This window comes from Poecilia reticulata, linkage group LG15, assembly GCF_000633615.1.
Source record: "Poecilia reticulata strain Guanapo linkage group LG15, Guppy_female_1.0+MT, whole genome shotgun sequence".
Lineage (NCBI taxonomy): Eukaryota > Metazoa > Chordata > Actinopteri > Cyprinodontiformes > Poeciliidae > Poecilia > Poecilia reticulata.
Genome location: NC_024345.1, coordinates 1,737,629 through 1,753,164, shown reverse-complemented (window position 1 = coordinate 1,753,164; position 15,536 = coordinate 1,737,629). Strand labels below are relative to the sequence as shown.

The following is a 15,536-nucleotide window of genomic DNA, read 5'->3' as shown; positions in this document are numbered from 1 at the left end:
GTCAATCAGTGTTGCTTCCTAAGTGGACAGTTTGATTTCACAGAAGTTTGATTTACTTGGAGTTATATTGTGTTGTTTAAGTGTTCCCTTTATTTTTTTGAGCAGTGTATATGACTTTTTTTTTGTATCGACTAGCAGCTGTTTTGCTCCGAAATGTTTTACCCGAAACATCTGACTCATCTTAACTCTCTCAAGTCTCTGGCTGAAATGCCTCAGTGAAACCCCATAAATTAAAGAAATTAAGCGGCTGTTTATTTTTCCCAATAAACCGTGTCTGCACTCCTCTAGGTGTAACCCTGCTTGGTATGACGCTCCAGTACACGTCAGGTTTGAGTTTTCCCAGCATTGCCGTCCGCCCCTCTAAATCACAACCAGATGGTCTCAGACAGAGAGGGGAGGGATGAAGACGCGGTGTTGACGTACGTCTCTGTCGGCCCCCGTGACCGTGTCCACCAGCTTCTCCAGCTCTGCGTCCATGGAGCTCTCCAGCTGCTGCCGCATCATTTCCTGAAACTGAGCCATGCCTTTGTGGGGCACTCTTTCACTCAGACCTGAACAAACAAGACAGTAGAGAAGGAAAGGTCAAAGTTCTCCTCTTTCCACCGATGCAGCAGGCATTCATGGTGTCTCATTTCAGATTTTCAGACTTTCGCCTCATTTTCTAAGCTCAGAATCTTCCATGAGACGAAATATGGGGATTTTTGCCTGCTCGTGTTGCACCTTGATATTCAACCTCTACATGATAATGAGGACTTGTGGTTAATATTTCTCGCCAGAGAGACCTCTAGTTGCGTCACGTTGTCTGGTGAAGTAAGCGTAAGCCATTGTCATAAGCCCGAACAAAGTATGAAGGAGAGTGCCTCAAGCTTGTGATGTTGATGAAACCATGTTTAGGAGTTTTTGAAGTAAGAAAGGAAGTACTTCTTGAGCTCGAGCTGTCCTGTCGACTAATAAGCACTACTCAGTGTTTCCCAAAAGTGTTTGAGAAATCTCCTTCAATCTAAAATAGCTTTTTGTTGAAGGAGGTATGTTGCAAAACGGAGCAAAGGAGCTACAATTCACTGCTAAGCTAACCAAGCCCTAAACAAAATTAAGGCCACAAGCTGGTCTGCTAATAAATTTGTTTCCTAGTATTTCGAGTGTTCACCAGATCGCTGTCCCTCCAAATTCACTTTGGGAGTCTGTGACTTTTCTCTAGAATAGAAAATATCAGAGAAAGTTCACCAATGACTAAGAGCTTAGGATGCATGACTCTCACTGGAAACAGAAATGTGATGCAATGCTTCACAAGATTGCTTCATACCACAACCGTACTAGCGGTCTGCCAATGGCTTCTCTGTTTAGTATCGTTCGTCCAAACACGGGGTGTACTCCTCCTTTTCAGAGTGAGCTTGTATCATAACTGGTATGAAAACAGCCAGAAAGATTTCTTGTCATCTGACAAGAAGTAGTAAAATAATTACTAGTTACCCAATTTCATTACCATCCAAACCTCAAGGTAAACATCTGAGCGCCTTTCAAATATGAAGGGTGGTTATGATTTTGATTTTTTTCCCCCTTTGGTATCAAGTGATTTTTTTTTGTCCATGTTTTTGTAAAACCTTTGTGAAAACAATCTAGCAAACTGATTGCATTATTGGTGAGTGTTCGTGAGTTTGGAACATGAAGTGCCGTGTTACTTCCCAGCAGGAAACCCGTCACCAGTGACCTCACAGAGAGTCTCAAAAGAAACATAAAAGCTTTATATTGCAGCTATAAAAAACTGGAACCATCATGGTTTGTTTGGAAGGGTCATACTGGGACAGTCCCAGTTTGACAAATAGTTGGTCAGAATGCGAAACATCTTGTTCATTTAAAACAAAACTCAGCATATCAGTATAAACACCTTGCACAATCATCAAGCGCTTGACAAAATCTACAACATAATGACTGAAGAATAAAGATAAAAAGTCACGAGACAAAACAATAAGCGTGTGTCTGATGTTAATGGTTGAGTTCAAAGTTCGGACCCATAGTACAAAGACTAATAACCCGAAGCAACGCTTAGTTGTTGACCAAAATATCACTGTGAAGTTATGACAGACTATTAAAGCTATAAAGGAAATTACTACTTGAAATTGTTGCTGCTAGTAGGTGGTTTTATGAGCTACTGGGTTTTAAGGTGTACTTTTCGTCTCCATGGCAGTAATGCAGCATTAGAGAAGGTTTGAACAGTGTGGTAAGGCAACATTAGGGCTGAGAAAGCAGCAACCAACTCTTTACATAGATGTTTAGTTACATTTTATACAGCATTTGTTTGTCTTGTTTTCCAGTTTGCAACAACGCTGTCAAGTCCAGTTTGACAATTTTTATTTTAAATTTCTGACTAATCAGAACATCTGTGTTTTCTACAAGAATAGTTATTTTGCAAGGTGAGGAGTCAATCTATGACTTTTACAAGACACCATACAACATTAATACCGTAGATCACTTTAACAGGGCCAACTTAGACAACTTAAAGACATGAATAAAAGGCTATCTAGGGACCAAACAGGTAGGAATGTGGTCAATTTTTTACTTCTTTTACATGAAGCAAACAAGATTGAGCTAGAAACTGGAAGAGTGCAGTGTGTGTGTTGATGGATGTGACAAATAAAATGATAAAAATCTGTAAGATTTCATCATAAAGAAACTTTAAAAAAAAAAGCTCAAATACAATAATAATACAAACTAAAAATGATGGTGTAGAAAGTATGAGTAGAAAAAAAATTAATGAAAAAGTAAATAAAACTGACAGACAAGTAAAGTAAATGTGCAAAAGATGGAGGGGTGATTAAATTACGACTTTTTTGTAACCACTTGAAACTCCAGAGGTTGAAGCGTACATATCCCTGGGCCTTTTTTAATTTCTAAATTAGTGTGAACTCGCACAGTCATCCATGTGTTATTTGGAAAATCCAATATACTGCGTAAAAAAAAAAAAAAAAGGGAACAATGTGAAAAAACAGTAGAGGAAGAAGGAAAAATGTCTGAAAAACAAGCAAAAAATAAATAGTGTAATGTTTTTTGTTTGTTTGTTCATATTATTATTATTTTTTCACAAAGAGAGAAACATTAGATTTGGTGTGAACAAAAGGATCCATAGAAAGACGGTTAATGACGTTAGCTTCTGTTACTTGAGTAACGAGCTAAACAATCAGGCAACAGGACAAACTCAACCTGCATGACTAAACAGAGTAAGTTGTACTATTGCACATCATTTTAGATCCTGTTTGCGTTCACGACCAGCTGAAATGAGGAACAAACTTGTCCCACTTGAAACGTTCAGGAAATACTGGTGAAAGAAGCGCAGGAGCGACGGTTTAGAAACACAAAACGAGTCCTCCTGACCGCTTGGCTGCTGAAATGCAGCTTCACCCAGTTCTGTGCCAGTGGAGGAAACACGGGAGTACCGAGATAATGAACAGACACAATGATTAACAAAACACTCCATTCCATTCGGCATTATGCAGTCTGACAACTTACCGTAGTCAGTCATTAAAGAACGTTAAAACGCACAGGCAGTTTGAGCAAATAAAACTGAAGAGGGACACCATAAACGCTGCCGTTTCCATTAGGGCTGCAACTAACCATTATTTTAGACATCAATTAATTGATTACTCTGACAATTTTAATCAGATAAAAATACTGACACATTCTGCAGATTGTTTACTCGACCACTAAAGTCTCCTTTGTACAATACTATAAATATACTAAAAGATACAAATAAACAATTCAATTTCTTTTTTTAAATCAGAAAAATTAACTTTTTTTTTTTTTGCCTAAAATGCAGGATTCCTTTAGTGTACACATGATCATTTGTAGTGAAGGATGCATCTGCAATTTAAAAAAAATACTAACATCAACAGTGTAGGTCAGACCTGCTGATTATTTTTTGGACTGATTTACTTTACTATTTATTTATTCCTTTATTTTAAGCAGTAAGAAATGTGTCGAAGAGTTCAGAGTTTCTACCGCAGCCTCACTTTGTTCATGTGGTGTTTCAACATTCTCATCAGTCCCAATCAGAGTCCCACCAAACTCACAGGTCAAGGAAGCGGCGGACGAGCTTGTGCTGAGTTAAGGAACTGCTTTAGCTCAACATATTTTAATCAGCTGGGTAAAAAAGAAAAAATCCCTGATAAATGGAAGACAAAGAATATTGTATTCAGGATGCTGACGGTGGGAAAAGGTTTTTCCTCAACCACAACAAGAACCGGAACCGGATCCTTCTCTGTAGCTCACTTTGGCTGTGAACACCCTGAATGTTAAAAACATTTAGTCAACAACATCTGGTAATCCAGTCTCCCTTGTAGAAACTGGATTAACTGTTATTGGCTAGCAAGCAACATATATGAAACCAGAGGATCAAAGAAGCTTACTTTATAGGACGGGTAAACACTCGCAAAGTCAAGTCAATCTTCAACCACTGCATTAAAAATGCTATCAGCTCACATCACCTGGATGGGATTGGCTGGATATTGTTGGAACTCCATTTCATAAAATGAAACATGGTGTAAACTTTAATCAGTATCCCTACATAATGCTGTAGGGATACTGACCGGAGCTGAACGGAAGGTGCAGGGTTTTCCTCCAGTGTATTTTAAGCCTGGCGGGCCACCAGGCTTTACTTGTGCCCCCACCAGGCTAAGCATTGCTTATTTATTTAGGTCTTTTTAAAATGTTTGCATTTTTAAGACCTTATAGTTGGTGTTCAGGTGTTAATCTTCAAATCTTTCAATAACACATAATTATCAAGTGATATTTTCAAATTTCCTGTCAACTTTAAAAAAAACGTTTAACTCAAAAAACACGATTGGCAGCTGGATGAATGACTGACCTAGCGCCAAACCACTGGGCTTGGCAAGTTTGGAAACCTTGAAGTGGATGGCAATCCTTGAGACTTCAGAGTGGGATTAAAGTTCGCTTTTCAAATGACAAATGCATGGCTTTGTCTTTGCAATCATGCATAAATGTCTTTTGAAAAGCACTGCAAAAATAGACAAAAAGAGAGACGTCTGAAGACCTTTAGGTGGTTAGAGGTTAAGACTAGTTTAAAGCATATATGTATCATTTATTAGCAAAATGAGAAGCTTCATAGTAAAAACAGAACCTTCCATTTTTGTAGCAGTTATGAAACAAATACACATTTCTGGTCTTTAGTGAGCAAACAGTGATTGTAGCTCATTGTCCCAAGCTTTGGGGAATCAGACAACAAAAGCAAATTAATTCACAAAGTTTTGCTCTTGAAAAGTTAACAAGAAAATAAAACGAGAATAAACGAGAAAATGTTGACTCCAACTTTACTTTATAAAAAGGAGTGACCAATAACAGACAAGGTGCAAAGGGCGAAGTCACGTTGTACCTTGTACCAGGATAAAGTACCACTTTGTACCACCTGTACCACTTTGTACCAGGATAAAGCACAGAGTGCTTCAGGATAACGCACCCTGTGCTTCATTTCAGCTCTGACTGAAATCTAGAGGAGTAAAACTGAACCTAGCAGATGTAAGCAGATGACAAAGCCCTTCTGTATGTGACGAAAACTTAAGCACTTTGTGATTTAAATTGTTAGGTGGAATAAAACGGCATGTTTGGAGTAAGAATAAAACGACAGAAACAGCTAGAAGGCATTTAAAACACACAATGGACATTAGAATAGGAGCATTAGGGCATTCCGTCAGATTTATGATACATTGTTTTGTAAACAATGTAACATTTAGTTACATAGTTTCAAAATATTTTCTTACCTTCTACATAAAGTGCCATGTTTAAGATGCCAAAGTACTATGAATCCAGTCGACAAGTTTCAATTAAAAACAGATTATTTTCAAGTTTTTTTGTGTTTTTTGTTTTCACTCCATGAGATTCACTGTGACAAGCGAAAGGTCATTGAACACAGCATCCCGTAAAATGAACCCGAAAGTTTCCATGCGGTGATCTTAACGCCGCCCGTTCGCTCAGTCCTTCATTCATCCAGTCGTAGGAGCTTTTTTAAATCATCCCACTATTCCCAGGATCTTGGCACCCAGTCAGGAGTCCCACTTATCTTATTGACAGTCAAGAAGTCAAACCGGACACGGAAAAGTACGCTTGAACCAGAGCAAAGCAGGATCTGTTACTGGTGGCATTCCAAGTTACCACTAAAAAGCACGTCACCAATGCTGGCTGTGAGTCCAAACTCACACCTCTGTTCACGTTTTATTCCCCCACCGGCTGCCTCGCCCCCTGCGAGTGTTTTTATTGCTCCGTTCAGCCCAGGAACCACGTCTACACCGACGCTGTCAATCATTAACCGATGGGATAGATAGTGTGTGTTGAAAGCATCCTTAATATAGAGGGAATAAGGAAACTGGGAAAGATTGGTGGAGGGATAGGATGTCATCCAGGAATGCGGTCCAGAGGGGCCAACTAATCACGCGGAAGAAAACGTTCGCTTTTCCGATTAATATTTTTGGCAAAGCGGTTAGGTAACTGGATGATAGCATGAAAAAAAACGTCTCTCCAGTTGAACGACAGTCTTCAGCACAAACCCGAGAGAGAGCAATATTTAGTGTGAAGCCATTTTCTTACTGTGTTACTGTGGGATGCTGGCGGAAGAAAGTCAATGGTGTCGGTCGGCCTGGACCACAGCAAAGAAGGCAGCGAAGACACGCTCAGTTCTTTTTAAACCCAGGGTACCTTAAAACACCATGCCACTGTTTTCTTTACAGTTCGTCTTTGTAGGGGGAAAAAAACTAAAGCGTAAAACAATGAAAAACTTAAAAAGGTAAACAGTTCTACGATTTTTTACAATTCACTCCCGTTCCAAGCAAGGGCAAATGGGAACCAATGAGAGGACTTCTTTCCTGTGATGAAATTTTGGGCACCAATCGTTTGTTGCGACGTATTTTCTTGCAAGTGATGGAACGTAGACGTACACGACTAGACGCAGCATTGGTTTCGTCGTTGTCAAGCAGAAACGATACGTCGGCGACTCCGCCATACTGTGAGTGGCAAGTTTGCCTAAGAAAACGTGATTTCCTAAAAGAAAAAAAAAACCTAAGTTACGTCAAACTTTGTTTGATAATATTAAACAATACAATAATGTATGTTCACCTTGGTACTACCAGGTTATGGAGGTAAGAACTGGCAAAATCACATGACAAGAGCAACATGAAACACCCTAAACTTACTATATTTCCCTTTTAAACAATTTTAAGTCATCTAATCCCATTATGCTTTAGTCTAATTAAACATTTATTCTGTTTTGTGGAGGGAGCTAGTAGTCACCAAAGAGAAACTTCTAAGATTTTTTACAAGTGTTTGACTTCTGTAATGCCAATAAAGGTTTTTCCACTGATTATTGAGAAGTTTATCTCCTTTTCTCTCGAAGTTTGTTTCTGATAGGAATTTCTCTAAAGTTAAGAAATATGTAAAAAAAAAAATATTTTGAAATGATTTTTGTTTTTGTTTTGTGTGTTCATATTATTTAAAAAAATAAAACATTTATACCCTACAATAAATATAACTCATGGTAGCATGTAGTGCTGAATTATAGATTTTTCCCCATCACATTAGAAAACAGTTAACATTTCAAATGTTTTAATGTTTTAATTGTGAAACATTAAACATTAAAACATTATTTCACGTTCAATGTCTTTTAAACTGTTTAAATGCCAGTTCACAACTGGCAATTAAACAGCTTAAATGCCAGTTCTGAACTGGCATTTACAACTTTTTGCATGTTTTAACAAAAATGCCCTCTATTATATGGCGGAGGTTTCGATCCAACATCTACTACTGAGTGTCTATGATAGGAATTGTGTCTCTTTTTCTGGATCCGAACCACTTGGCTCAACAGGAAGAGCCGGATTCTTCGACCATAGACATAATATAAGGATAGACGCCTCATGGACCGCTCTGGCCTATTGTCGCTGACGAGATTTAGGGCGGCCATCTTGGGGCGGTACACCACTCCACTCAGCGTTATGTGTTTAGCAGGCACAATGACGTATCAGCGCATTTAATCGATCATAACATGCTTTTTTGTTACTGGAAACCATATTCAAACATATATCAAAGCTACATTTATAATCAATTGTATTTTTTAAGTATCTTTTTAATACATAGTTCAGCATATTTAAATATGCTTAGTGGCTATAACAATAGAATAGGAATGGAATATTCTGACATCGATGTATGAAGAGCACAAAGCACACAGCCGTTCATAATTTATTTAATAAATGATTTAGTAACATCAATACATATTTATATAACTATACAAACACAAATAAATAATGATTAATAACTGCACAAATAAATAATGATTAATACTGAATTATGTATGTATGTATGTATGTATGTATGTATGTATGTATGTATGTATGTATGTATGTATGTATGTATGTATGTATGTTTTTCAGCTGACGAGTTCTAGCTTCAGTGATTCAACAGCTGAGATTGAGTCCAAAATCCGATATGAGATTCATCCGTGCTGCAGTGAATCCGTCTCTCTTTAAATATATTTCTCTCTTCTTCCTCACATCGTGTCTTTATGAAACTTTCAAAACAAAAAGATTTGGGATGTATCTTACTAGTAAAAGAATTACATATAAATAATAGTCTTTACCACCTGTGTAAACTTTGCTGGTGAATGTTATAACACATAATATAAGTTTTATAATATGTGTTATATTGTTTCACTTCTAAAATAGGCTCTTGTGTCAGATAATCTAAGTCAATGTTAGAGAATAATTAATTTTTTTAGATTTACAGAATCTCAGTTAGCCTTCATAGCGGGGATAAACCCGTATTACACCAAGCACTGTAGCTAATAATAGCTGGTATCTCGCCAGTGGACATAAATACAGTAAAGTGATATTCTAATCACAAAATATACACAATAATATGTTCATCTTACTTGTGAAATGTTGTCTGTGGAGCCAGTGGCGCAACTACACATTATTCAGGTGGATGCGAAAACATAAATCGGCGCCCCCCCCTGGAAGGAAGGTACGTCAGGTCAGGGCTAAGGACCTAAGGACCTCGTCTCTCTCTCAACCATACACAGAGTTATAAATATACACGAAGCCAAAAGAACGCTTCTTTCACCGAGCTTTCTGTATGTGTTGTTACATTTATGCCAAACCATTTGGAAATATTTATGCCGTGAAACATGAAGCATTAATCTTGGAGTGTCACATTTTCATGGTGGATTTTGTACCTTTAGAGCTTGTCTTTATCAGCAATTACATTTTCTAGTTAATCGTACTAATAATACATTTATGAATTCTGATGCAAGTGGGATGAGGAAATACTGCCCCCGTCTGGTACAGCTGTGTCATTTCACTTCTGTCAGGCCTCTGGAAAAAGACCAGTAAAACAAAAAATAAAACCCCTTTTGAAATATTAAAATGTCATCTTTATATTAACTAAAATATAGATTAAAAAAGCTAAATGGCCAGACATGTCACATCCACAAGGCTGTTTGCACTGAGGAAAATTCTTGGACATGCATATTTCGAATTAAAAACGGTTAAATGAAATGATAGATTATGCTTTATGAAATAGCTATGGCTTCTTACCAACAGGGACTTTAAAAGTCAGCTTGTTTGGTTGGACATCTACAATAAACTCAATAAACCTGAAGCAACAGTTGAAGCCTTCAATTACAGTAGATGCTTTTTCTGAAGTCACCAAGAGCAAAAAGTGGATTCCCCCTTGTGAATATTATCTCAACCGTTGACATTTCTATTATGATACAATGCAATGGTAATTCACACTGCAATGTAACATTGAATTAACCATCGTAGTGCAAGCCAATCAAACCTCATGAAACATTGCGAAGCTGGTACGTTGAGTCACTCAGAACCAAAAACCAAAAAGGTATTAAAAAGAAAAGGAGCCATATTATTTTATACACATTTTTAATTTTTAACGTCGAGTCACCAGATACAGTGTTTCATGATTTAAGTGAATCACTGACAATATGTAAAGAGTCATCCATCCATCCACTCGCATCCAGAGAACAAAGTCTGATAAGAAGCTTTTTTTAAAGATCAAGATGAACCGAAAAGATAAGCAGCCAATCTGCTGCTTTTCTGATCAAAGTAAACTCATATTCATTATTTCTCTAGTTAAAAAAAAAACCCAAGTCTGGCAGTGGACAAATATAAATCCATCTACACTCTCAAACCCTGACATTCTTTTTCATGTGAACATGTATATCTGCAGAGAGCAGCGAAGGGGCTTATGGAGTTCTGCGTCACAGGCGTGCCTCTGGAGTTTTGGGTCTACATGCTACAGGGGTCGGTCCGACCGAGTGCAGTCATACTCCCAGGAAAGCCACAGCTGTATCCCTCTCTTCCATAAGCTCTGCTGCGGTGGCGTCCATCTTGGACCGAGAAAAGTCATTGATCGCCAGGCCCTCCACAATCTTCCAGGTCTTATCCTAATGAGATAAAAACAAAAACACCACTCTCATAACAAAATAATCCTCAGTGAGCTTGCTGAAATGTGAAAGCGAGGTCACGTCAGAGCCACCTTGATCTGGACAGGGAACGAGTAGATGAGGTCTTCTGGGACTGCATAGGCGTTTCCAGTGGAGTAGATCCCCATAGAGGTGAATTCACCCTGTAGAAAAGACAAAGCGAGTCAAACTGAGGCATCAAAATTCAAACTAACAATCAATAAAAATAAAGAATAATCAGAAGCATGCACAGACATTTTCAGGGGAAGGTGCTCAAGTCAACATGGAACAGTCAGGTGACTTAGTAGACAGACAATTGTTTTCGAGGCACAGCTTAAACAATCAGGTATGCACACCAATTTCAATTATCAATAGCCGTTTTCTGTCTAATGCAAATGTTTATTGATGCTCTACACTCCACAAGTTGGTTTGTCTCAAATTGGCAACACCACAACAAAGTATAAGCAATGCAACAACACAGAACATGGCTATAGGAAGAATCATCCATACTTCTACATGTAGCCAGTGTTGATATATGACAGAAATTATTCATAGAAAGTTAAGATTAATTAGATTAACAACAACCTCTGGGAACTGATAACAAAATTATGTTAGGCACAATTACAAATATATGGGGCATTGGCTTATCATCCTTTAATATTACCAGTGTTAAGTAAAAATAATATGAGAATAAAATGATAGCATTATGACAACAACAAGAGAAAAAAACAGTAGTATTAGGAAACTTACCTCTGGGGTACCAACCCAGATGTCCCTCATGTGGTCACAGATGGCTTTTGCTGCAGACATGGCGCTGGACAGCTTCCTCGCCTTGATGACTGCAGCACCTCTTTGTTGAACAGTCTGTAAAAAGAGAACATTCTTAATTAAATCAAAAACGATTCTTAATGATGTCAAAAATTTGAGTGGCCCTTTGAAGATTGAACACTGAAATGATGAAAGTTTTACTTCTTGTAGTAGCCAATTTCTAACTTATTAGAGTCAGCAAACCCCTGCCCACTGCAATAAGTGTGAAGGGTGTTCCATTCCCTGCCGTCATGTGAACATATCAAAAGGTCCAGGTTTGGCCCCGACAGAGAAGACATCGACTCACAGCTATAAAATCTCCTTTGAGCCAAGCATCGTCCTTGACCGCGTCAAAGCAGGCGAGCTCGCTGCCAGACATGTTGACCTTGCAGTGGTGCACATCTGGGTACTGGGTCGACGAGTGGTTGCCCCAGATAATGACATTCGTCACCTGAGTGGCTGGAACACCGCAGCGGATTGCCACCTGCAGGGTGTGAGAGGGTGAGAGCTCAGATTTCATCACAGAGTTGGTAAGCAAACAGAAACTAAAGTGCCTTAAAAAGGTGAGGGACCTGGGAGCGAGCCCGGTTGTGGTCCAGACGTGTGAGGCAGGAGAAGTTTTCTTTAGGGATGGAGGGAGCGGACTTGGCTGTTATCAGACAGTTGGTGTTCGCAGGGTTTCCCACAACCAGCACCTGAAAATGGACCCAGCTACATATAACCCTGGTAACCTCTCATGTCAAGGCACAAATCTGTAACTGTAAGGAAAATGTTAAAGAAGCAACACAAGAGAAATAAATGTTACCTTGACGGTCTTCTTAGCATACTTATCCAAGGCGGCCCCTTGGCTCTTGAAAATGTTCACATTAGCTTTTAGAAGGTCCTTCCTCTCCATCCCCTCCTTCCTTGGCATTGAGCCCACCAGGATGGCCACATCCAGGTCTTTGAAGGCCACCTCCTCCTTGTCAGTGGGCACAATGTCTGTGAAAGGAGAAAATAAACGACTGGTTAATTGTGAGTTTTTTCACAATAAAACCCCAAAAACTGAGTACAAGTTGTCCACCATCATGAGGTTAAATGACTATAGGCCTGTTGCTCTGATGTCTGTGGTAATGAAATTATTTGACTGAGTGGTGTTGAAACATTTGAAGGACATCCCAGTAATCTGCAGGGCCCCCTGCCGTTTGCTTACTGAGCAAACAGGTCAGCAGGTCCTGCAGTCAACTTGGGACTTAACTTCATCCTGCACCACCTCGACCGCTCAGGGACATTTGCCAGGATCCCGTTTGTAGACTTCAGCTCAGCCTTCAACACTATCAACCCAGACACCCAACACTGTAAGCTCCCACATAAAAACCGTCAGTACTGGCACCCCAAATCAGAGAGGTGTGTTGTCTCCCCAATCCTCCTTTCACACTGTAACACTGACTGGACTCCTAAAGTTAGCAGGTGATACCACTATCATTGGTCTGATCCAGGACATTGATGAGTCTGCATACCGACGGGAGGTGAATTGGCTGATCCACCATTTTAGTCAGAACCACCTTGAGCTTAACCCACTCGAGGCAGTTGAGATGATGGTGAACTTCTGGATAACATACCCCACCATCCCTGTGGATCACTTCAAGTTCAAGGGAGAGGCCCTTTGTCGAGACCTGAGATGGTCATAGACAAACATTATTTGGAAGAGACTGTACTTCCTGCTGCTGGTCATCTTCTATATGGCCATCATTCAGTCCGTCCTGTGCTTGTCCATCACTTTGCAGTTTGGCTAGGTTCATAACACAACAAACAACTAGGTATGTTGAGAGAATCATCAAGGCCGATCTTCCCTCCATCCAGGTCTTGTACAGGTCTAGGGTCGGGAAACAAACCACTAGTATTTTTGCAGACCCCCCACATCCTGGAAACTGTTTGGACTTTTGCATTCAGGTCAGTGCCACATAGAGTTACTTGAATAAAAACAGCTGTTACAGAAAATTTCTATCATAGACTCTCCAAAGGACACTCAACAGTCAGTATCCAGATTGAAACCATGTATTTTGCACTAATTCAACCTCGTCTTTCTCACTTGTAAAAACATTGTATAACATATTTACCAGTTTGTCCCTTGAGCTTGTGGGCTGTTTTGTGCATAAATGATGCGTTGGTCAGAGTTAAATGACTTGGCAATTAAAAACAAAACAAATCAAGCTATTGATAATGGTCACATACTAGAGTGAAAAACAAGACTAAATGGACCCTGAACGTTTCTCATGGAGACCCAGAATTGTATCTGTCCATCTCTGTTGGTGCCTAAAGTGCTGTATTTGCACTACAGCTGGTTAATACAGGGGCCACTCAGTGCCTGTCCAAACAAAGCATCATTTCACAGAGGAAAAAAAAATCTAGGTCACAATAGAGTTGGCACATAATGGCCCCTCACACCCGATCTCATGATGAAGGTTACAATGACGACACCTAAAAGACTTTTACACATAAAGGTCAGGTGGCCTAGTCTAAGATCTCCAGAGGAGACAAAGCAGAGCCATACACAATTCCTGGGGTAAACATTTAGTTCAGAGAGTAAAAGACAATAATTTCTAAGCCAAATAAAAAGTGTAACAAAACGTCCTAAGGAGTGGGTAGCTGCTATTGTTATATGATTTGGGAATACTATCAGTAGATTTGAAATAAGAATTTATATGATTTGAAAACTGGACTTAAAATTGACACTACATTGTAAAGTGAACAAGTAGTTGCACATTTTTTGTCACTCCATTTAAATGTTACGGACATCTTTAAAAACAGCCAGAAAGGCTTGTTCCACAATCACTCCAATAAGATTTTTAATAGTTACTTTTTAAATAAGTGTGTTTCAGCTATTTTGTTGAAGACAATGTGTGGTTTATTCAATTTGTCATCTTTTACACTAATCTGGTGAATGATCCCTAAGAAGAGATCTCATTTTATAACATTGTTGAGTTTATTTTCTTCATGGTTTGAAATGTTTACCTCTCAGAAGTGGAAGGGAACAGTCCTGCAGTTCCATGACCACCCCCTCTAATACTGGCAGCATGGGAGTAATGTCCAAAAGGAGCAAGATGATTGGCTAATAAACGAAAGAGACGAGAGATATTTAGTATTAGATTAAAAATAATAAAGTATATTAAATTAATATGGTGTGTATTTAATTATGAAGTGTATTGTGCGAGGCTTCAGACACACTGCACGAGTAAAGCTGTAAGACTCGGTGACAACTGTGTGTGCCAAACGGATCAAGTGGTTTTAAAAATGGACTAAGACTCTTGGCACAAGATCCTCCTCACTGACTTCAAGGACAATCCTCTTTCATCGGAGGCCACATGGGTGAGCGAGTGGAGTCTGTTCAACTCCAACATAGCCAACATCTGCTCATTACCACCCCCTTCAAAAAATGGCGTGGGACATTCTCCACATTGACAGCAGTTTCTGAACACCTGTCGATATCTGTCACACTGCAATTGCACCTCTACACCACATAATGAGATAATGGGGTTTAGTGGGTTGTTAGGGTTTGATAAAGCCCATCTTTACCTGATCTTTGCCAAAGACATCTCCCTTGGCGATGCTCAGCAACAAAGAGTATGCAATCTGGCCAGCAGCGCCGGTCACCAGAACTCTGATAGGCTCAGACTGAAAAATACAAAGTAAAGAAACAGAAGTACAAATTTTCTTGCTTTTAGAAAGGCGGTTTCCTGGAGGTGGCAGCTAAATTCATTTTAAGTACACATAGCAGGGGGGTTCTATTTTTTGTTAACTGGATTAAATAGATCAGGGGGTCAATGTATAAATAGACCCTTTGGTCTCTATTAGGGACCTACTGTTGCATAACAAAACCAGGATAAATTTAGGTTATCAGCTGATCCACATCTCTACCATTCATTCATTCATTGCCTTAAATTTCACTCAAACGCCAACCAAGTACATCGTTTTAAGAGAGAAAAAAATGAACTACAAATTGGATGAACTTTCTTATCTTTCACCAACTTATTTCAAATTAAACATTTTTTTAATCACTAACTAAAAGAAAAATGACAACACTTTTTACTCGACAAGTTTAATACATATCTACAATACTTTATAAAAGAAAATCCTTTAATTGAGCATCTTCTGCTTCTAGTACTTACCATGCTGACAGAACAACTCGAACTGTTCTCCCCCCACTTCTGACTGACGCCTGAAGTCACTCCTATTTAAAGCCTCTTTTCACTACGACACTTTTACATGTCATACGGTAGAG

General features: G+C 39.1%; 2 protein-coding genes across 3 annotated transcripts in view; both read right to left on the bottom strand.

Annotated features, from left to right (window-relative positions):
• ugp2b (UDP-glucose pyrophosphorylase 2b) overlaps positions 1 to 6,864 on the bottom strand; it is a 24,260-nt gene extending 17,396 nt beyond the window's left edge. The window contains exons 1-2 of one of the 2 annotated variants that reach the window (XM_008428888.2): positions 6,592 to 6,864; positions 424 to 551 (exon numbers count right to left, since the gene is read on the bottom strand). In XM_008428888.2, coding sequence (XP_008427110.1) covers positions 424 to 522 — 99 coding nt within the window. In that variant the 5' untranslated portion in view covers positions 523 to 551; positions 6,592 to 6,864. Of the gene's footprint in view, positions 1 to 423; positions 552 to 5,768; positions 6,564 to 6,591 lie in introns of those variants that run through there. The other variant, XM_008428887.2, reaches the window with a different exon arrangement.
• A 3,045-nt stretch (positions 6,865 to 9,909) lies between these two features.
• On the bottom strand, positions 9,910 to 15,515 carry mdh1ab (malate dehydrogenase 1Ab, NAD (soluble)). The gene is made up of 9 exons (XM_008428894.2): positions 15,424 to 15,515; positions 14,831 to 14,929; positions 14,270 to 14,366; positions 12,081 to 12,256; positions 11,848 to 11,970; positions 11,583 to 11,759; positions 11,219 to 11,332; positions 10,543 to 10,632; positions 9,910 to 10,450 (listed from the first exon to the last, which is right to left on the bottom strand). Exons 1-9 carry the CDS (start codon positions 15,424 to 15,426, stop codon positions 10,328 to 10,330), a joined length of 1,002 nt encoding a protein of 333 aa, XP_008427116.1. The 5' UTR covers positions 15,427 to 15,515; the 3' UTR covers positions 9,910 to 10,327.
• Between the last annotated feature and the right edge of the window lie 21 nt (positions 15,516 to 15,536).

Coding starts and splice junctions, on each gene's coding strand:
- mdh1ab (XM_008428894.2), bottom strand. Junction 11,760..11,847: donor ACAACCGGGCTCGCTCCCAG/GTCCCTCACCTT, acceptor CACACCCTGCAG/GTGGCAATCCGCTGCGGTGT. Junction 10,633..11,218: donor TCTGGGTTGGTACCCCAGAG/GTAAGTTTCCTA, acceptor TCTTTTCTACAG/GGTGAATTCACCTCTATGGG.